This window comes from Aptenodytes patagonicus, chromosome Z (assembly GCF_965638725.1).
Source record: "Aptenodytes patagonicus chromosome Z, bAptPat1.pri.cur, whole genome shotgun sequence".
Classification (NCBI taxonomy): Eukaryota; Metazoa; Chordata; class Aves; order Sphenisciformes; family Spheniscidae; genus Aptenodytes; species Aptenodytes patagonicus.
Window position 1 is genome coordinate 23,073,453 of NC_134982.1, and position 22,857 is coordinate 23,096,309.

Consider the following 22,857-nt stretch of genomic DNA (forward strand, 5'->3'; position numbering starts at 1 on the left):
GACTCAAAGTGTTTTGTTTAGAATATATTGCAGAAATACTCCTGTTGCTTTTAAGAGGATGTTAAAAAATTACATTCTAGAAGAAGACATGGAGTTGATCTTGAATGTAATACAGAAGATTTCATGGTAATTAAAGATAAGTTCCTATATTGTGTAATGGGTCACTGAAGATGTGTGACTAGGTAAAAATTTAAAATGTTTAGGAACATGCCAGCCACAAGAAAGTATCTCAAGTACAGCCAGAGAACTCATAATTATTACATTAGTGACAAGCAAACTTTGCTCATTCACGTTCCCTCCATGCCATGAACATGTTTAGCAAAGTATTCATTTTACCAATCCCATCCCCACTAAAATTTTGCCTTGCATCTTGTTGAAAATTATTTTAATCCAGTCATCGAAACTGGTAAGAAAATGTCTGTCTGAGTACAAGGGAGCTGGAGTAAATTAGATTCTTCCAAGTAAGACTTAAGGAGGGAGAATTCAGAGTTTTACAAGTCCACAGTGAAGTGACTTAGTAATGGGATTTAGGGACTGAAGAGCATGTTAATGGGTTTGAATTTAGATACCTAACCAAACGAGGCAAATGGATGATTTCAGTCCAAAAGGCAAAGTTCTTTGGGTCTAAGGAACTTGGCTTGGCAGGGCTGTTGGTGCAAATATGTGGGTAGGGTTTTTGTTTTGTTTTGGGTTTTGTTGTTTTTTCCTGACAGGGAAATTGCCAACTAATAAAGCTCATCTTGGCTTCTTCTGTTTGGGTCCTCTGCCTCTACAGTTTGCTGTCACTGGAGAGTAGTATGACTGAGATGACATTGATGTGTTTGGGATCTTCTTTAGAAAGTTCTGCACACTTTATTCAGTTTTCTGATCTGTTTTGTCAAGATGACAGTGACGGAAGAGTTCTTTCTCATCAGCAGAGGATGTAAGCAGGCGAACCACAGTCTGTTGGATCTGGCTGTTTGTGCTTTAGATCCTTTTCTCAGTAATGAGTGGCAGGCAGGTTGGGCTAACCTCTGTCTTTCCTAAAATTTTTGGAATGCAAAATAGAGGTCTCTGAGGTTCAGGCTTTGGTGAGCAGATTTTTTTGTTTTGCCAGAGCAGAGACCCTGCCTTTTCTTCAGCGCCTTTAGGTTAAGAAGTTTTGTCCAGAGATTAGACCATGTCTCAGGAGGCAGCTAGAATGAAGACATATTTCCTTCCCAGTTCTCTCATTCTGTGCAGGGCCAGTGAAGCAACAGGAGAAACTGGCTTGCAGGTACATCAGTAGATTCTACCTAGCCCATTTCATTTGACAGAAAGGGAAGTGACACTCTTGTTCTGGCCAGCACCATCTTGGAGGGACAAGATAATGTAACTTAGAGAAGTATTTTCTAGCAGATGTTGCTGCAACCAAATCTGACAGCAATTAGTTAAGTACTTCAGTTTCACCTGTAAACCATTCATGTCTTCACCTTCTACAGTAATTACAAAGGTTGTCCCTTCCATCAAAAGCCAGCTTCCTTGAACGAAACATGGAGTGAATTCTCAGTAGGAGTTTAGGCATAGCTTTGGCTTACATGTTATAATTTATGCCCTTGCATGGTGACTAAGTATAGTATCAGCTTTTCAGATAAAATCTGAGGTAACCACCACCACCTAATTAAAAGACTTGAAAGGCTGCTCTTTGTAAACATAATTTTTAGAAGTTGTGTTCCTGAAGTAACAGCAATGAAATAAAAGGGATTGAAGTAGAGAATTTTGATTATGACCTAGTCCTTGAGAACTACAGTAGTTTAGGAGCAATGAGAAGGGAATTCTGTGTAAATGTTGTTTGTATTTCATTGTTGCTAAGTTCTTCGTATTAAAACTTAGGAGACTTTTTTTTCTCCAACAAAGTTGGCCATTCTGAGGAAACAGGTACTCCCTGGGGACCATTTTCTTCCCTAAAGATATTTGGAGAAGATGACTTACACAGGGTTGGGTTGGTTTCTACATCTCAATTTTGCAAAGCCAGTTTCTGTTGTTTTGTGTGTTGGGAAGTTTCCAGGAGGCTACTAAGAGGTTAGGTGGCTGCTAATCTCCTTTGACCTTCACCCTCATCTTCACAGAGAGACTGCCCCTTTACAAAGGCAGCCTGGATCAAACTCCCTGGGACCTCAGTACTGTTGTCATTAGCTGACAGACCTTCCTGTTTTTTACATCCTTACATTTCCCCATTACTTGGGGGAAAAAATCTTTTAATGCATCAGGATACAAATGAACCCTGCCCACCTCCCCCCCAGCATTCTTTAAATAAAATTAGAGCCTGGAGGCTTTGTTACTAAGTGTGAACATTACCGCTGTAGGCAGTGGTGTTGCTATGATGTTTAAACATCCTGCAAGTTTGGCATTTTACTAGTGTCTCAATTTTTTTTTCTGTAATGGTAGCTTTTCTTGGATAGTAAATATGATATTACCCACTTTTTTGGCATTTGTTGGGGTAGCTTTGAGTCACTAATGCCTCTTAATTTTGCCCTGTAGCAGTTACACTGCAGTGTTTCAATACACTTGGCAATCCTGTTCGTTCATTTTATTTTGTGTTTTGTCTCAGCCATACCAGTTTTAACAACTGGCTTTTCTGTATTGGTACAAGGCAGGAATGTTTCCAATCTTTTCTGATCCATAAAAATGTCAGTAAGAAGGGGTGGTTCCTCAGAAGAGTCTGTTTTGAACAGATAATTGGCTAGTAGCTTATGAGCTATGTTTATTTTAAGTATCTGAAGTTCCTTCTTTGTATGATGATTTCTGTCTGATACACAATTGTAAGGACTGTACTGCTGGAGCATCCTAATATACTACCGCTGTATTTTTGTTTTGTTTGAACCCTGTGATGACACTCCTTCAGTTCCTAGAGTTGCAGTTCTAATTAGTTGATGATGCTTCCTTGCAGATGACTGCATTTTATTATGAATGCTATATTGCAGGCAGAAAATACAAGAAAGTTTGTAGTTTGAACTAGGAACAGCTCTCTGTAAGGGCTGGAATATATACCACAGTAAACTTCAACATGTTGTATAAGCAGGGTTCGTGCCTCTTCTTGTAGGGGCTTGACATTTCAAGAAAACAGGTTTAACCCCTGCTAGAGGTTTGCAAAACTGTTCTGAAAGAGAGTAGCTAGCAATACATACTCTGAACCATGTCATAATGAAACACAGAGGCTGGAACTTAGTGTCTTTTACTTGAAATTGCATGGGGTACAGTTTTGTGTATTCAGGGTGCTTGTGAAAGTTTCAGACTGCTTCATGAGTGTTTATGTTGTGGTGGCTTGTTAGCTAAAGTAGTGGTGAGAATAAAAAAAGTTCAGGGACAGATGTTTTTGTGTCAAGTCAGCAACTTAACTGATGTGTAGGTTCTGGGTTTTTTACAATTTGAAAGTGCAATGGGGAGAGAACAAATGTTACTAGTGTATGTTTTTTTTAGCTACTCTTTGTGGAAGCTGTTGCAATTTTTGTTTAGCCAGTTTTACTTTGAAATTTACATTTTAAACTAGTAAAAACCTATTAAAATAATTCCTAAGATGGGTTAAATGTTTGCAAGTACATTTTACCATGTGCTGTGGCCAATGGGGGAACTCAATGCATATTTAAGTTATGATTTAGGCTGTGGTTTCACATACATTTCTTACAATGTCAGTATGAGCTGGAGTCACTCTCAGCTGCTTCTTTCTGTCTTTGCCCTACTACTCCTTTACTTGTGCCAGCAGAAATGGGGTTTTTGTTTTGTGTGTGGTCTGGTGTGGTAATGTGGGTCAGGGAACTTACCCAGTGAAAGATGTTTTGTTGTTTTTTTTTTCCTCCTAGTTGGGTCCATTCCTTGATTCAGTTCAGGATGTAAGACCACAGAAAGGAGTTTTGGTGAAACTTGAGAACACAGTAGGGAGCAAAAACGAGTGTCAGGTGGCTGGTGCAGTCTTCTGCTGCTTCTCTAATGCTGAAAGTAAAACAGATGAGGACATTCCTGTAGGTATGTTAGCCTGAGGTGCTATGGATTTCCCAATCCTAATCATAAACCATTAATGGAATACTTTACCTTCTTTCTTCTAATCTGTTCTTATGCTAAGGCAGCAAATCTTTGTCCAAGGAGTGGGGAGTCCTCTCTGTATCTGGCTTAGCTAGTTTCTCCTAGCCAGCTCTTAAATTACATGAGGCCTGGCTGCTGAAGAAATTTTTCCAAAAAACAAGATGGAAGGAGGAAACAATAACCATCCTGTGCCACCCAAAACTAAGAGGAGGAAGAAAAATATCTGACAGCAAAGTGTCCCTCTCGCCCAGGTGGCTCTTTCAAGGATTTGGTTTATCTGATGTAGTTCTGCATGTAAAAAAGACCATGTAACAGCCTCAGTGGGCAAGCTTCTTCCTACTCCTGTCTTTGCTGGTTGAAAAAAAGGAATGTATGCTGCCCTGCTTCCTGAAATAGATCCAGGTTGGCTGAGAAAATAGGAGTGTTGTTCCCTCTGCAGCATCTGTCATTCCTTAGGTCTTTGCTGTAGAGTTCATGAAATAGCCTGATGCTCAAATCTTCATTGATACACCACAATGCAAGGTAGTAACAACTTCTTGAAATGGCTCAGTATCTGTGCACTTAACTATCCATTGCAGTACAAACTGTAAAGGGGCAAGTTAAGGTTATTTGAATCTCCCTTTTTTTAGGCCTCTTACCAATGAAATACAGGTTTGTAGAGATGACCAAGAACGAGATCTTTTGAAAGTGCAGAGCTCGCAGGAGAAAACCATGTCTTAGTCTGCATAAATGAAATGTAAGAGTTCAGTTTGTTCTTAAATAGAACTTGTGAAGAGTTGCCAACTTTAAAAAGGGTGCAGTTTAGCACTGGAGTTTGTCTTTAAAAATAGTTGCAAAAATAGTAATTCATATTTAACTGCAATAAAAATAAAGATGCCTATTGGTTGTAAGAGCCATCATAGCTTTTCTCTTGAAATGGAAATTTTAACTATATGATCTTCATGCTGAATTGTCCTTTTGCTTCACTTCCTTGTTCATGTGTTAGAGAAGTTTTTCCTCTCTGGATTTTCTCTTTTGTACTATTAATGTTTAGAAGCTTTTTATAATCACACTTATCCACCTTACAAAGAATGATTTGTTTAGAGTTTATAAAGTCATCACCTTTGGTTGATTTGGTAGAGATGTCTGTAGATGACTGAAGAATTTCTTCAGAGCTTGTGTACACTGCCACTCCAGTACTTCCCCGTCACCTCTGCCCTTACCCACCTGTACTCTACTGCATGGTGTTTATTATTTTGTCCTGTTTGTGCTAGATCCTGTGTAAACTTGTGTAACCAGTCAGTCCTAGCTCTGAAAAGTTTATTCTTAAATTATGATGTAAAAGGGTATAGCAAAAAAAGGGAAGGGAAAGAGTGAATGAGAACAAAGATGTGGACATGTGGTTTCACAGGCTAAATAGGTACATAATTACATAGTGTTGTGTAATTGTCAAATGAAGTGTTCAAAAATCATGATGAACTTCTGAAATCAAAAGGCTTAAATAGTAATAAAAACCCTAGGAGACAATTTTGAAATTCTGTAGTTATTTGCCTCTTGCAATGCTCTAGGGGTTTGCAGTTTTCAAACTGTCCTCTGCAGCTAAAAAGAGAAGCTTAAAAACATTCCAAAGGCCAAAAAGCAGACACAAATAAATCTTCACTGTTTTAAGTGAGAAGCCCAATGGCAAGTGGAAAACCCTGAGAAATTTAAGAATGGGATTGTTCTAGGAAGACTTTTGAAGATAGCAGCAGCTGCCTGTGCTAGTATCTATATGTTCAGCTCTTTCAAATGGTAAGCTAGCAGTGAAACACAAACCTGGTGATGCTAAATGTTGCTAGGATCGTAACAGCCTGTAGACCATCAGTCACTTTCCTGGTTTCAAATCTGCAAGAGGATCCAGAAGGAGCACATGATGTAGTTGGCTTCTGTGCTGATGCCCTTTTTTCTTTTGAGGAGTACTGAGATAATTGCAATGGTGATATGGTAAAAACCACCCAAAGGACATAGCTCTCAATGAGAGAGCTACCTGGAATCACTCTGAGGAAGCGTGGTAAACATGGTGGAAAGTTTAAATCTAAATTTAAAATGTCTGTCCACTTTTACGTCTGAAAGTAATTGTTAATTTCAATTTTGTAACACACTGTAGTGTCTAAAAAGGAGATAGAACACAAGTTGAGAAACATTGTCTGTAAGCAGAGGTGATTTAGGGGCATTACTGGAACAGAAGAAACGGGAGGCTCATGGGGAGCTATTTTTAATAGTTCACGCAAGTACCACAAATGAAAACCTAAAAACTAGGAAGGTGGAAGCTCAATAACTGAAATCCCTTTAATGCTGCTGTCAGTTACCCAGTGGAACACTTTAGTCAGTTTGTGGAATTGGCATTGTTAGGAGTATTTCGGGAAGATTAATGTCTTTATAAATGTGTGGATCGTGCACTGCAATGATAGAATAGATCAGATATAGCAACAGATCCTTTCCAACTCAATTATCTATTAAATGTAAAAGAAATACAGAGCTCGCATGTTCAAAGCAGAGACCAAATTTGTAAACATCAAGAAAACTGAAAGTTATGGCCCCCACAGCAAGTATTAAGCCATCCCCTAGTGCACTTGAGGTTTTTTGTGTTGCTGTATATGCTGATAAAAATCTTGCCTTAAAATATGTATGTTGTGGTGGTTATAGTAGCTATGGGGAACTTTTATTCAAATAAGCGCCCTGGTGCTTTGAAGGCATTGAACGGATTCATTCCATGCATTTAAATACTGGTGTCAGTTATGCATTCAGATAAAATGCTTTTACTTGTTGTAGTTAACTCTTCAATTTGTCCAGCTTGCCACCACCATGAGTCTGTGCAAGATTTATAAAACTTAACGTAAAAGGAGTTGTAGAAATGTTAGGTATTTGTTAATATTTGAAATCTTTCATGCTATCAGTTAAAATTGTATGTGCCACATGTTGCAGTCTTATAACATTGTAAAGCTTCAGCTCTGGAGAGTCTTGACAGCTGGAGCTTCTACACTTCCTAACGGTGGTGGTTGCAGAAGACTGGAAAAGGGACTTGCCATGCTTTAGACTGCCTAAGTGGCATGGAGGGAGTGTAAGGGAAGAGACATCCTTTCTTTTCTCCCACCCTACCTGCTCATTCAATTCAGGAGCACAGGTTGATACTATGATCTCTTTCAAATTAAAACGTAGTGTGAAAAAAAAATTATAGTTCAGAAGTCAAAGCTTTTGCTTTGCTTTAACTGTCCCTGAGCAATGTCCTGTTCTGAGGAATGAAGATTGTAGATGAGATGGCTTTCTCTTTTGTTTTCTTTTTTTAAGTGGGGAACTTTAAAAATCAGAACTTGTTTTTATGATTAAAATCATGAGCATCCATTTTAGGAAACCTAATTTGTCATTTAAAAAAAAGGTAACAGTGAACTTATGAGTCCTTGCCAACACTGTACTTGCCCCTCTTCAGGAATATGTAGATGTTTTCTTTCTTTGGAGTTGGGTCATCTGACATGGTTCCAGAAACACGGTCACTTCTGTTGTAAATGGTAGTGGGGATCTGGAAACAGCTGATCAAAACTAAACGTCTGTAAAATGCTTTCCTACTTTTTGTAAAGAATTTTCTATGACAGAGTTGCACATTGCCAGCAATCTACTTGCTAGCTGAATTAGAAATTATTTCTAATTTTACTATGACATTTCTCAGATTATTCGATTCAGGTTTGCAATATCTGTAATGCTGTGGTACTGAGGTCATGCTGACAGTCAAAATCAAAGAATTTCATACGAATATTTCTTAGGGTGATCACCATTTTAAAATGAGTGCCCCTTGCTGGGTGAGGCAGCATGTACTGAGTAGATGTTCACCTAAAAGGGCAAAATCTTTTTACGTTCTAGAAAAGTATTTTTGCATGGCATGTGCTCAGAAAACCAGAGCTAAACTTGATGGTGTAGAAGAAAGATCTGTGATGAGAGAACATTACAAAATGGCAGACTGTGAGTATGCTTTACCTGGGAATTTGTTGCATGCTGGTGGTGACACTTGCACTTGACAGTGTTAAACTAGTTTGAGCTCTTGTGTTTAACTTCACTCTTAAACTTCTTTTGAAAAAGAAGTTCAGGGATAGTGAAGCTTTCTTTGATGCTTGTCTTTATTCTAGATATTAGTTGCAAAACAACTGGTGTGTGTTTGGAAGGGGAGAGTTTGAGCAGTGACAGTTCCATGGCTGTAATGGAGCTACAATCTGGGTGCAGAAGTCCAAAAATGGGTTGTCTTCAGAGAGCCACAAAACAGTGTGGGTGGGGTGGTGGGAAGGAATTTACTACACTGTGCTGTCTTCACAGCTTTAGAATAGGAACCTTGTGGTCTCAAAAGTAGCAGGGCTATGTGAATGAAATGTGGAAACTAAGGTTACGTGACCTTCAGAAAGCTTCCTTCGTTTTCTTCAGATTTGTAGAGATTATTGGAAATCATTTGCATAGCAGATGTAGCAGGCTGTTACCACAGCTATTCTTAGCCTCCTCCCCACCTCTGGTTTTAGATCTGCTTGTTTTGAGTCCTTTCTTAACTCGGACGGCTGGCTCAGTGTAACAAGGGCTGCATCTTCCCGTGTCCACCCTGGGCCCTGAACCGAGCCCCAGTGCAGTACCAATGGCAGTCTGCCCATTTCGCTGCTTGTATGGATTAATCTGTCTGACCAGTGGCACTTTCAGGATTCATGTTTAAGTACTATGTATAAAAATCTGATTAAAATCAGAGCTGCTGTAAATACGATCTCTGTGTCTGACTGTCAATGCACTGACTTGGGTAGAACCAGAGGAAATTAAGGTGATCTTCTGGCCGTGAATGCTGCTGCCCAATTTGCATCTGCTTGATGGTACTTGGGGGTGAGTTCCTCTTTCTCTGACACAGTTTTGAGGTGAAAACATGACAGTAACTCCCTGGTCGCTGCAGCCTCCCCGTTTGTTTTCCGGTGTTTCTGATGGAGAGTTGCCAGCTGGTGAGAAGGCGCCGCAGCTGTAAATCCAATTTCGGGGTGTGGGTGAATAAGGGGTTAAAGGTGGAAGGGGCCGAGGCATTATGCAAGTGGTTAAGTAAAAAGGAAGTGCATTACAAAATGCTGAGCTCAGTAGTCTGGCTCCCGGCCAAGCCTTTTCTTTCTTCACTACAGCTGAGGGCTTTCTAAGCTTCCCACCAGTGGGTTTGTCTGAACTGTTGAGGAATGCTGCCGCCGCCGCCAGCTGACGTCAGGGCGGGTGGTTCAGCTGAGGGCCAGGCGGGCTGGCGGCGGCAGCGGGCGGGGGGGGACGGACGCAGGCCTCCTCTGCCCGCTGGGCCTCCAAATGCCCTCTTCTCCCTGAAGCTGCCTCTTCATCTCCCCAAAATGCCCGCTTCTCCCTGCGCCCTCTGCCCCGCTGGGGTCCTGTGGCCTGCCCACCACTTCCATCCCCTTCTTCGTCTTGCTCCGTCAGGCCAGGGCCTACAGTATAAAGGCGAAGTTGCTGTTTGGCTGAAAAAAAATAAGTGTGTCCCCCCAACGGCCCAAGTTCTGCTTTTGTATTTCATTTTCAGTGCTGCAGATGAGTCTGTGAAGAGGGCGCAAGAAATAACCTTTAGCTTTCAAGGTTTCAGGGTTGGAGGATTTTGAGAGGTGGCGTGTGTCTTCCTCCACTGGAGCTCCTTCCACTGCTGTCCTGTCAGGTAACAAGCGCCGTAGCAGTAAAGACACCATGGTGCCATTACAGCCCCTTTTTTCTTAAGTTAGGGGAAAAATTCTGTAGAAAAGTATTTTGAAAGTGGCAAGGTGTTAAGCTTTCAGTTAAAAATGAATAAAACTAGCCTGGTTCTGGATTTGATTGCCTTCTCTTCAGCTCTATAATCAGACTCGATGTGGATATATGGTTCTGGATTATTATGAAACAAATACAAAACATGATTGTATTTGGAAAATATGCAGGCTATGGAAGAGTGACAGAAAGCATGTTTTGCTGTCAGCCTTATTGGCAATATAGGTAAACAGAGCATTACTTAAATGTTTCTTTTTTTTAAAGGATTTTGGGAGAACTGTTGATTGATTGCAGAGGCTTCTGGGCTGCCTGGGTACTTGCTAAGCAGGTCCAGGCAGCTTATTTGAAGCTGCTCCCTTGGCTTTCTTAATTCATTTTTTTGGGGGCTACCTTTCCTCCTATAACCAGTCTTGTTGCTTCTAGTCTTCACTATAGTAAATCTGCAAAACTTCTGGGACAGTGTTTCTCATCACAGGTCTCTGGTCAGCGTGCACTTGTTACCAAGTCTCGTATAAAACAGTCTAATTGCGTTGTAAATTAGAGATACAGGTTGCAGGACTCCATTCAGAGTTTAAATATAAATACATGATGGAACCGATTTACTAATACTTCTGTGAAGGAGAAAGGAGATAGAAGAAAACCTCAAGAGAAGCCCATTTCTCTCTGCTCTCCCACTTGCTATCCCGTGAATGATACTGCAGATGTAGGTGGCATCAGTATAGTTACCTCTTCCTAGTAATAAAGGAGACAAATGAGAGAACAGTCAGCAGGCTGGAAATAACAAATTTTGAAACTGTTAAAAAGAAACTTGTTTGTGCAAGGCAGAACTAGTTCATGAAATTCATTGTCAGATGGTATTGGGGCCAAGTCTTAAGCGGAGCCAGAAAAGACCAGATGTACTAGTATGGAAAACACCTTTTAAAATTTGTTTGAGACATAACCTAGTCAGCGGTTGGGGCTTTAGGAGTCAGAAGTGAATTTCTTCTGTACTACTGAGGTGCTGCATGACTCTGGATGAGTCACTCTGCTTGTGTGTGTTGCTTTCTCCACTGTCCTTTTCCTGTCTTGTCTGTTGGAGATTATTATTAAATTTCATGACTGCTGCTGGACAGTGCATACCACAGTGGTGCCTCAAGTTCTGTCTGGGGCATCCGGGCAGTAGTAATACAGTAGTGTGACTACGAGGAAGCCTCTGGGTTGCTTCTGTGAATCAGACTAGTTTTACACCTCTCATTCCAGTGAGCACAATCTGGGATTTCCTCTTGAGCTATAAAATGACTAAGTCTAGTTAAATGCAGCATAGACAATATAAAACAGGAGTTTGGAGCTTTCAAGCTTCCTAAATATTGCTGTGTATTGAATAGAAATTGCGTATACTGGGTTTGAGCTATGAGAGACTCATTGAAGTTCTGTATTTCCGCAAAGAATAGGCACCACGTAAAGCTTAACATATTGCTTGCTTCTGAAATTCACTGTCAAGAGATTTAATTTCATGTGTGGAGATGGAATAAACTTCAAGGTTGTGGATTTTACTAAAATGTCCACATAAGCATGCATTTTTTCTTCTTTTTTGATTAAATCTATGAATTAACATTGCAGAAGCAATCTTGGTTGAGTAGTTGGTTTTCATTGGTATTATGGTAGATAGTGTTCCTCGTATTTGCTGTTTCACTTCTCTTTTCTTGGAGCCTGGTTTTTCAAGGTGCAGTGCTCCTTGCTTTTGTACCTCGAAGTCCCTCATCGTCGTGACTCATAATGAAAGAAACCTAGAAGCAGTTCAGAGAGAGAGAGATGCTCTTCCCTTGTTAACTGAAGGGAAATGTATCCAGTAATGTATCCACTAAGAAATCCTATGCAGCATAGCATTTACTGTAATTTTGAAAAGAAAAGAAGTATAGAGCAGAGCTGTGGTACCGGTACCCAAATGGCATGTTTTACCTTTGTGCTCTACCAGCTGATGGTCCTATCTTGCACAGGTCTTGTCTGTCTGTAGTGATGCAGTATTAGCAATTCAGTACAATGTAAGTGTGGAGAAACAAAACACCAAAATGCTTCTAAAAAAAGCTAGAACAATGTAGTAGCAACACCTTTGCAATTATAGGTGTTGTATCCCTCTGTTAATGGGCAGAGAGTAATAGTCAGAGATCAAGCTCCTAATAAAAGCCGTGTGTGTACTAGCTGCTTTCCCTGGGTGATCCTCCTTTCCCTGACAGGATATTAACTGCCATGTTTTTTTCTGTATCACCTATTTGGGCAAAGGGGTACTTGGGCTAAATTTGCATCCCTGTCTTGAGTTTTAATAACTAAAGAAACTTGAAACACAACGTGTCCTTGCCTCACTTCTCTTCTAGAGGCATTAACTAAAAGGCAACTTCACATACAGCTACGGAAACTACTTTAGCAAGGACTGTGATTAAGACACCACTTTTTCTTCCTTTCCTTTCCTCCCACTAGGTCTATCTTTGGGGACTGCCCATCTGGTGAACTCCAGCAGCCAGAGAGCTGAGCACTCACAGCTGGTGGATAAATTAGGAATAATAAATTAGGCAGCTATTTGATTAGGTAAGAAAATAACACTCAACAGAACTAGTTTCCTGAGTATTACGAGTAGTCAAAAATAATTTGTTTTTAAGTGCAGCAAAAGGCATTTCCAGTGATTCTAAGTACAACCCTTTGCAGAAGGTGAATGTGAAAGCTTTACAAGTGTCTCCCCCCACCCTTTTTTTAATGTGCCATGGCACAAAAAATGGCTTTGTCTTGCAGCTGTTTCTTAATTTTCATGGGGTGGGGATGGAAATGCCCCTCTAGCTTTAGAAAGGCAGTGGGTTTTTTGTTGTTGGTTTGTTGGTTTTTTTGCTCTCTCCCCTCTGGTTTGGTGAATCAGGAGAATGAAAATATCTCTTGCTTGACGCTTGCCTTGATGGGATTTGGATGTGGTAGGGGTGACAAATAAACAACCTTTCTGTCCCATCCCATTTGCTGCATATTGCTTCCTTTTCCATCTCTCCGTCCCCAGACACTTGGCAGCTTTCACTTCAAGTCTGTCTGCCCAGCATCCCATATTGTCCCTACACCAGGATGTGAGCTATAGTGACAGTATAATTGGTGCCCTTTGCCAGGAGATCCTGGGGAGCTGCAGGAGTCTCAGCTGAGCAGCAGCGAGGAGGAACTGAATGTTAATGTCTCTGGGAACCCCACACCAAATGCAGTGCATGGCTCAGAGCTCTTCTGCACAGTGTAGACTTGACTGTGGGTGGCTGGCTTGACTGTTGTAAGTTATTTAAATTTTTCTCATAATGCTTCTAATAACAGTAAAATAACTGTATCCACAGGGGACTGTAGCTGAATGAGTGAATGGAGCCTTTTCTTAAACTTCTGTTAAAATGTCTTTTCAGTCCCTGTAGAAAGTTTTTTGTTAACTTTGAACTCTTGTATCTTTTTGATTTGAACCTTGATTTTGATTTGACTGTATTCCACTCTTTTACCTTATTCTGCAAAATATAAACTGCATTTTATTAACTCTAGGGTGTAGATGGAACAGCTCATTGTGCTGAGTGTATCTTTTGTCTGCATACTGGAAGCAAGACACCAGTTGGTGTGGTTTGGATGTGGCTGGCCTGTGCTAGTAGGAGGCCCAGAGTTAGGAGAAGCTGGATCCTGCTCAGTTAGAATTTGGTTAAAGAGATTTTGTGTCCTCTTTGTTGTTAACTGCTCAAGTATGGATGATTGTTTTCCATGAAGCATGGTGTAACCTTGTTCTAGCCTTGAAATGTATTACAGAGCTCTTTTGTACTAGCTGACAAATTCTTGTAACACAGTATGGTACTTAGGTTGCAGAGATACTGTAATAGTACATTGAGATACAGCATCGTCTGCATTTTTCCAGTGCTTTGAGATTTGTTGTATCTGTAGGAGCAGACTGGAAGAGTACAGGCTTGGTTTTGGCAGTCTTAATGAAATTTTGGAAACTTTCTCTTGAGGCTGTTTTCAAAGTATGTTCTTTGAAGTGTCAGTTGCTGCACAGATCCTTATAATCGGCGTGTTGTAAAGCTAACTGAAATTAAAAATAATAAGCAAAAGGATTCACAGGTTTTGACATAGGTGCTCCTGCCTGTCTGGAGTTCCATGGTGGTTTTAGTAAGAGTTTATTAGAAATTTATTAGCTGCAAAATTGATAATGCAAAAGTACAGTATCTGGCTTTTATGCTGATAACAGCACACTAACAATTCCTCTGTGTTTGGAAGTAACTTCTGTGGGTAACTCTGTATTAATACTCTTTTCTGTGCATTGATGTTTCAACAAATAACACAAATAACAATTACAGGAAAGTGACAAAGCAGCATTTTTATAAGCAGATTTATGCAGGTTGGGTTTTTTCTTTGCTCACTGCTCTTTTCCCTGTTTTGGCATAAAGCAGTGAGATACTTTTCACATCGACAGGTGGAAACATGAAGAAAATTTTGACTTCACTTGCCTGTATAAGGATCTGTTGTCTGAAATTTTTTGCTGCTTTCAAAACAACAGCTGTCTTTGTACTAGCAATTTACAACTGTATTTACTATGAACTAGTGCCTAGCAACATCTAGGCAGTGCTTTTGCTGCTACAGACTACTCTGTCACAGTGTATACTATCTAGTTGATTTTTTTTTTTTAGGTGAGCAGTGTCTGTTTAAGATACCATGAAGTGTCTGAGTTTCTGAGTCTTGCCCTGGCTGGAAGTGAATTGTTATATTTGGTAATAGATATTTGAGCTGTTGTGGATGCTGAGTCTGAAAAGGTTCTGATGGTGAAAGAGCAGAGAGGAGGTTCTTTTTGGCTGAAAGGTTTGGACAATTAAAAATTTTTATTGTGAATGTGGCTTGTTCTCCGTAAATACAGATTTCCCATTGAATGGAACATTAAAAACCAACCCCCGGTGAATTCTGGATGATTCTTTTTGACAAGTGGGGACGTTTCCCAGGGAGGTTGCCAATGTAAACATCTTGTGTGTGTGCTACCTTGGGCTCCTCCCGCTGCCCCACCTCTTTGAAACAACTTAGTTGGCACTGGCTTTGTCAGCCACTGTTGCGCAGGCTGCTGGAGTTGAGCTGGTGGTGCTATTGTTTGGGAATTACTGCCTAAAACTAGAATCTCTTTAGCCAGCAAGACCTCCGTGTGGCAGGGAACATTATCTGCAGTTTGTCTTCCTGCTTCCATCTACTGGGAGGGGGAAACGGATGCAACACAGCTGCACATATTTCAGAGAGCTGGAGAAAGCAAATGACCAGGTATGAATTTTTGCTCAAACCGTACCTGTTTGGAATAATTTGAGTTCAGCTTGATTGTTTTTGAAGAATATTTGTGGGTTTGTGAATGTTTTGTAAGCTTGTAAGGTTTTCACAGAAATGCAATTCCTGTGAAATAGCTTAACCTGGTCCCAAATACTTAGTTATCTAGTTTAAAAGCACATAGGCTTTGTTTATTTCTTTTAAAACCCCCAACACTTATAAATAATTGTGTTACGAGTAGAGATGTAGTTTATTAAAATCGGGACTAGCAAGATGAGTATATTGTGTTAATGATTGCAAGTTGGTGCAAAGTGTGCTTGGAAGCTGTTGCTGTTAGTGGGGATTTCACATTATGAGTATTGGACCTTGTCTATGTGGAGGGGAGGGAGAAAGTTGTATATGATATGCCAAAAAGTGTTTCTTCAGTAATTAAACAATATTTTTGTTTGACACCATTTCAACTACCTGCTTAATTTGTGAGGTTTAATTAAGATATAGTCAGCTTGTGCTGATATGGACATAAAATCAATGCCTATTTTGCCTGAGGAAAAGGCTCTTTTTCCTTTTGGAGTCTGGCTACGTCTTTTTCTTTTTTCTTTTTTTAAAGAAAAGATGATTAGCAATTCAGAGAGCAGAAGCAAATAGCCATTTTTAAAATTCATGTCCTCAAATGTTAATTTGATGCTTTGAGGCATAAATGACCTTTCTAACCAGCCCAAACTTGTCAAAGGAACGATAGAAACAAGCTGCTTTGTTCTAATACAACAGGCTGCTTTTCAGGGAGAATTTCAAAACAATTCTGCCTCCCTCTTCTCAACAACATTAAATTAAACTTTGGCCTGTGCTACATTTGAATTTAGATGTGTATGCATCATTAGAGAGATGGTGATGGAATCTAGACAACCTGTGCAAATTGAACCATAGACTTCAGCTCCTGAAGCCCAGGGCAAGTGAATCATGCATTCATCCATAGCTACCCCAGCTGGTATTAGTTAGCACTGGAAAAGCAGTTAGGTGTGGGTCAGAAGCTGAGGGGAGGATTAAAAGGGGATTTCTGCTTGTCACAAAACTGAAGAATGGGGCGGGAGGAAGAGGAGAGGATAGAAATAAAACCACCACTTTTTGAAACCTTTCACTGAAGTGCTTAGATTGCTGTATACACCTTGGAGGTCAGATTTAAAAACTAAATATAAATCTTCTAGCTCCTAGGGATTTCATTGAGACTAGAACTGTGTTTAAGTATATGCTGTACAAACAGGAAGAACACTTAGTGCATCAGTGCCAACTCTCTGTCATTATCAGATTTACCAGATAAAAGAAACACATAAAAGGTCAGGGTGGAAGATATTAGGCAATATCACAAATGAATGTCTTTATAAAAGGTAATGCATTCTTTTTTCTACCTCTTTCCAAAAAGAAGTTAAACTAAATTTGGTACTTGAATACCATTCTTTCCTGCCAGCTGTGCTCGTAGCATCTGAAATTAATCTCTTGTAAGACTGACATGTTTCTGAAGCAAGCACCACAGTAGTAAATTTTTTCTGAGATGAGTTAGAGTACTAATCTAGTGTTGCAGTTCTTGTATCTTGTCTATTTTTCTTATCTATATTTTTTTGTCTTCGCTCACTCATTGATCTGCATCCAAAAAAGGAATATCTAATGCTTGAATTTGTTCAAACTTTAGAAATTGAAAGATGTCCTTTAGTTGTTTGCTATTTTTCCCATTATTTACCTGTTCAGGGATTTGCCTGGCATGTTCCGCTGTATAACCCATATTGGCTTTGTTTATCCAAAGCACAATCCTGCCATAAGTTTCCCAGCTAGATGGGAGGAGGCAGCACTGGTCACTTTCAAATACGCAGCAGCTGAGCTGTATCATAAAATCTCAGGATCATGTTATTACCGTTCAGTAATATTTGGTTACTTGAATCTTTTATGATAGAGCTTATTTTATCTTCGGGATGAAAAACGCAGTATGTTATGAAAATATGAGGAAAGCTGAGGTGTTTCCTTCAGCTTTGCTTTTTAGATGATCTTCTTAAAGCTGTTTTGTATAAAATGGGAAGAAGAGAAAATACTTATCTTCTTGGTTTCTCTCTTTGGCCAAGTAGATGGTTCATATATAACTCCTAATGGTAACTTTTCTGACACTTCAGGATCCTTTCATGAAGGTTTTTTACTTCGATAGACTCCCTGGTTTCCATGTGTATTGCATGAATTTCTCACATAATGTGTGGTGTTGGGTTTTTTGATTGCTTATGGATCAAATGTATATACATCTTGTTTTTTAAAATTTTCTTTTTGTTTTGATCCCTAGCAAGAGGAAGCTGGTCTTATGGCCTGAAATTTGTATAAAGCACTCAAGTCAGCTCAGGCTAAAACTTGGCCAGATGCTATACCTGTGTCAGTCATGGTGGACCAGAACATATCACTTCTTACAGAGACTGGGGTTATCTGACGCCAGAGAGAGGAGAAATAAAAGTAAAAGCTGAATTATTGCTTCCAAGAATAGTGAGTTCTTCCTAAAACATCAACACATGAACAAACTGTAGGACACAAAATTCTGCTCTCTGGATGAGAACAGAGAGACGCTTCTTTTCTACTACAGTGTCTGCAAAATCAGCCTGCAAAGCCGTTCTGGACCATAAGGCACTTTATCAGTCTGCAGTCTTCATTCAGATCTAGGAACGAGCTGTGACTGCCACGAGGAATGCATATGCATGTGCAGCGTTGCTGGTGGAAAGCTTGGGCCAACAGCACATAGCTCAACACATTGACATAAGTACGAAAAATGCTTGTTAATTATCCCATAGCTTATTAAGTTTGCCGTTGATTCTGGTGGTTGATCCAAATTGCTGTCAGACTGTATTTTCTTGCATACACACACATGTGCTTTTGCTTTAAATTGGTACAGCTATCTCAATTCTAGTTGTACGTATTTTAAGCAACAGCTGGATTCTTTTATATTTGGTTATTTGACACAAGTAAGTATCTGGATGGAGCTTTAGGTGAGGTTTTAAGCACAGCGGAACTTTAAAAAAAACTCTGCTGTAATTACACTATCACTGGCTTTTATCCAGCCAAGGTTTATCTACTCTGAGGCCGCAGCCTTTTTTAAAGATTGGAATTCCTCTATATGCCATACACCTATAAGATATCAGCACAGTAAGCTGCTGAAAATGCTTCTTCATCTGTTTGGCCTTGAGTGTGTTCTGTGCTGCCATGACAACTTGGTCACAAAGAGCTTTGGCTTTGTGGTTTCCAGGCCTGATTAGTACAATGTACTGTAATTAGGAATAGGAAAAACCCCCACAGGCTCTTTTCCAATTTAAATATTCCCACTGCTCCCAAGACTTCCCCAGCTTTCATTGTGCATTGTTTCAGATTAGTCATAATTGAAATATTTATTTTGTTTAGTGCTGCCCAGACACTGGGAAGAGTCCCTGGAATTTATCAGAACTTTCAGCCTCTGAACAGCTTGGGTTTGGGGTCTCTTTGAGAGGGTTCTATGATTTGATATGCACCCTAAGAACAATCTGAGGTACTAGTATAACAGCATTTCCACATCGTACTTTTATAGTACCAGTGCTTATCCAGAAGAGAATTATAGATAATACAAACAAGACTACTTATTTTGCTCTTGACACATTCTTCAGTCGCTGTTACTTCTTTCCTGTGCCAGTGTAGATGGGAAATGAGTTGAACATTAAAGCACTGAAATGGGAAAGAAAGCAAAACACAAAGCTACATGTGTTTAATTTTTCTAGGTACAATGGTAACTGGTCTGACAAAATAGTCTTAGTTTTTTCCATTTTTTTAATGTGAATTGTAACTTAAACAAATGGCATGACTTTAAATTTTTTTACTACAGCTGCTGTAGAAATGTGTGCACAGCTACTGTTTTGGTAAACAAAGCCTAGTAGCCAGATGGCAGTAATATTTAAAAAGTTGAGTGATATGGTTTGGGAAGCATCCAACTGGAATATGCTGTGCTTTGCCTAGGTACCTTAGATTACACAGTGGAAGACTTTAAATGTGTTATCACTGCAGTGTCTTGAAAGAACAAATACACTATTATGTAGAATACAAATAATGCTTATTAAACTTGCAGTTGATTTTTTTCTGATAGATCATCCAAATTGCTGTCAGACTGTATTTACTTACACATAAACAGATGTGCTCATGCTCAGAATCGGGATAACTATTCCAAACCTAGTTATGCATATTTTAAACAACTGTTAAATACTGTGTTTCAAATAATTTCTGGTTTCATGAAGGCTTAATTTTTCTAATAGGTCCTTTCCTCACCCTTACTCCATTCCATCCTCCTACTTGAAAGGTTCAAACTTGGTACATTTGGCTAGCTGCTGTATGACTGGAAAACTGCCTTTGAAGGAAGAAGGAAAATAGTTTTCTTCCAGGGTATGGATGCCCAGAGTACTCTGGTGGTCTTTTTATATTTTTAATCTGTTGGGTAATTGTTTACCATGGTGCGTTAAAACAGTCAGCTTAGTGGCTTTGCCTAGTTTCTAAAAGTAGGCTATGGACTAGACTGGAAGATTCTTAGCATCAACTTAGCCACTGTCAGATTTACTGGGAGATAATGAATCGGATCCAGCTCTTGGTGACAAAGCTATGGGAAAGTATGATCCTTGAGCTATTAAGCGGCACTTTTCTAAGACATGAAGTAAGTATTCTCAATAAATGGTGACAGACTTCTTTCTTTATTAAAAACTGGGGAGGCCTTCCTGTAGGGTTGCCTGCCTCTTCCCCTCTCCCCCTGCTTTTGATGTGGGAAAGGTGCATTGTGAAACCGTTGAAGCAAACAAGCGGGACACCCCCCCATCCTGTCTAGACTACCTGTTTCTCATGCACTGCTCTTCCTTGGAGCAGATGTTACATGTTGTGCTGCTCGCTCCTCCGTGAGCAGCAGCATGGGCTCTCTTCCTCCTTTCGTATGGAGTTCTCTGCTGGTGTTAGACATCCTTTTCATCTGAGGGGGTCGGTTTACCCTGCAAGCTTTTTACATACAAACTGTTGCTTTTCAGAGTGCTGCAAATAGGGAGCAGTTTTTGGCAACTGCATGCTGACTTTCCTCTGGAGCTGGGAGAGGCCAGGTGTTGTGCAGGCACTCCTCCAGGATAGCCATCAGTCTTGCTGTGGCTTAGCCCACTCTGCCATCGTGCTGTGCCTTCACTGCCTTTCCTCAACATGACTCTGTGCAATCCGTAATAAAGGGAGAAATGGATCCCCCCCACCTACCCCCACACACACCAGTGCAGATGACTTTTTGTGGATCATGAATGTAAATAATACTCTAGTGCTGCAAACATTAGCAAACTGCCTCTGGTGTGTTGGAAGCTTTTTCTCTGCCCTTTGAAATGGTGGTGGAGTGGGTCAATGGCGTGCAGCATCCAAGTACTCGAGCAAGCAGCTTCCTTATAGCAGGGCCCTTAGAGTCCTGGGGAAAACAAAGCAAAACAAACTTCATTAGGTCGTTGGAGGCACAGGTACTTAGATTACGGTCATTTTCTGTCTCTTCGTTACCCTTAAAGAACAGTTAAGAAGGAAAGTTTCCTCTGCTTTCAGGAAAGGGGTTTTCTTACTGGAGAACTCCAGGCCAGGAGCACTGAATCCAAACAAATGTTACTCTCTTTTTATTAAGGCTTTTTTTCTTGCTTAACAGGTAATTAAGCAATAAAAAAATAAGGTTAAGGAGTTTGTTTTCAGTCAGTATTAACTCTGAAAGAATAACTACAAGTAGTATTTGTTTTGGGCTGGTCAGATTGTAGAACATCTTTAAAATAATTATTCATTCTCTTACTAAACCACCATTTCATTACAGCAATAGATCCTACAAATGTCTTCAGAAACATTTCGTTTGATTATAAAAATGAATTAATGTAAAAATTCTCTGTCCAAATGTGGTAAACAATAAGGTTGCAGGGACAGCTAGATTAAAAACAAATCGCTGAAACTCACCTGGAATTGGAAAAGCCACAAGCATTATTTCTGTGTTTGTTTGGAAGATGGACTGAAGAGAAAATACAAGGGTTACTTCTCTTAATATCCTGGACAATTTATTTTTTTCTGTTTAGCTTTTTCCAGAAATGAAGTATTATCTTGCTTTAAAAGGTGGTTTCTTCAGCTGTCTTTTGTTTTTCATGGTCTAGAAGGTTTGGAATTTGCATTGCCCTCTCATGCAAAAAGCAAACATCACCTTTCAAAACAAAATGTGTGGACTGTGACATATTTTCTTTTTAAAAGTAAGTTCTGTTTTTTTCTGACCAGTTTTATCTCTGGCAGGAATATTTTAAAAGCATATTAAATTTGCAAAACCAGAATATAACAGTTCCATTTTCTACTTCATGAATTTTATGTAGATGAATAAAAAAATAAAAACATATTAGACTTTTTTAGAAGAGTCTCAGTTCTGCTTCATGGTTTTGGTATTCAGATTGTTTCTCTTCATGTGGACTACAAGGGGGTTGTCTTTGTTAAATAAGCCTATGGAAGAAATAGATTTTTTTTTCTGTTGTTGTTTGTTCTGAATCTGGCATTATTCATTTGAGAAATGACTCTGCCCTCATATGCTTCATAGATGTCAATAGTTGTGATGGTCCTTCCTCACTGATAGGGTCACCATTGCCTCATCTTGAGAGGTATTGATATGTTGTTTGAACAGCTTACTGCTTTAAAGAGAGACACTTCTTATATTCCTGTAACAGCACAAAAAAAGATTAAAATACTCTTCTTGCTGCTTTATAGTGTCTTAAGCAGATCCCAACCAGAGAAGATTAACTGACAGTTTTCCTGTTCTGATTGCACACAAACTCTGTGTGTGTGCATATGTGTGTAAGGGGTGGGAGGGGGGGATGTTGGTCTTTCCTTCTGCAGTTCTTCCCTGGTACAGTCTTCTCAGCATCTGCAGTCCATGCTCTGATCAGCGATGCACAGCAGGCAGCCACCTACTTCAGCCTGCTGATTTCTCTAAGCTGTCAGGCAATGCAGTGATGCTCTGCTTTACAAAATTCTGAGGGCAGTGTTTGGGTTGCACATCAGAGCAGCCTACATGTGTGTGTTGGGTGAGCAGAAAGACCCAGTCCACTGGAGTCCTTTGGTCCTCAGGAATGAGGATTGTCTACTGTGTAAATAAAGAAAGGAGGGATAGGAAAACCTTGGGCGTCCTTTCATATCCAAACAATGGGCTATTTGACTATGTCAAATATGCTACATGCTCGTAGCAGGTAAGAGAAGACTAGATTGAGGCTCTGTCTGGCCAACAGGGGCTGTCTCTGCCACTTTTCTCATCTGTAGATCTATTTGTAGCTTGGAACAAGGAGAACGGACCAGCTGGGGGTTTTGTTCCTAACATCCTGTGGGGGTACTTCAGTGTTGTCATAGCCCCCAAATCTTCCTAACATCAAAATGATCTGAAAACTAATTCTAGAGCAAATGTCTGCCTGCACAATCCTGAGCGTCTAGTTGAGATAAAGCTTGTTTTAGCTAAGTATACTGGAATTTCCTTTGCCTTGCATTACATTCGCCCTCCAACAGAGCAGATTATCGCTTGCTCCAAAGCAGGTTTAAAGTAGTGTTTCCCAGAGGGCATCACTTCAGTAATACAGAGTACATTCGTTACCCTTACTTGGGCTGCTTTGGAAATATGTAATTCAAGTCAAAATCTGAGCTGAGAACCATACATGCTAGTGCTCACTGCCTTCTAGACTAGATGGCCAATCATTTTGTCATCTGAAATAACCATGTTCCTAATCAGTTTTCCCTGAG

At 39.9% G+C, this 22,857-nt stretch overlaps 1 protein-coding gene across 3 annotated transcripts in view; it reads left to right on the top strand.

The window, feature by feature from the left end:
• The window catches only part of ZSWIM6 (zinc finger SWIM-type containing 6), a 117,015-nt gene that overhangs the window by 25,779 nt on the left and 68,379 nt on the right, over window positions 1-22,857 (top strand). For 2 of the 3 annotated variants that reach the window (XM_076362043.1, XM_076362045.1), the window contains exon 1: window positions 7,972-8,010. The exons of the other annotated variant lie outside the window; for it this stretch is intronic. In XM_076362043.1, the coding sequence (XP_076218158.1) occupies window positions 7,983-8,010 (28 nt within the window). In that variant the 5' untranslated portion in view covers window positions 7,972-7,982. Of the gene's footprint in view, window positions 1-7,971; window positions 8,011-22,857 lie in introns of those variants that run through there. 3 annotated transcript variants of the gene reach the window in all.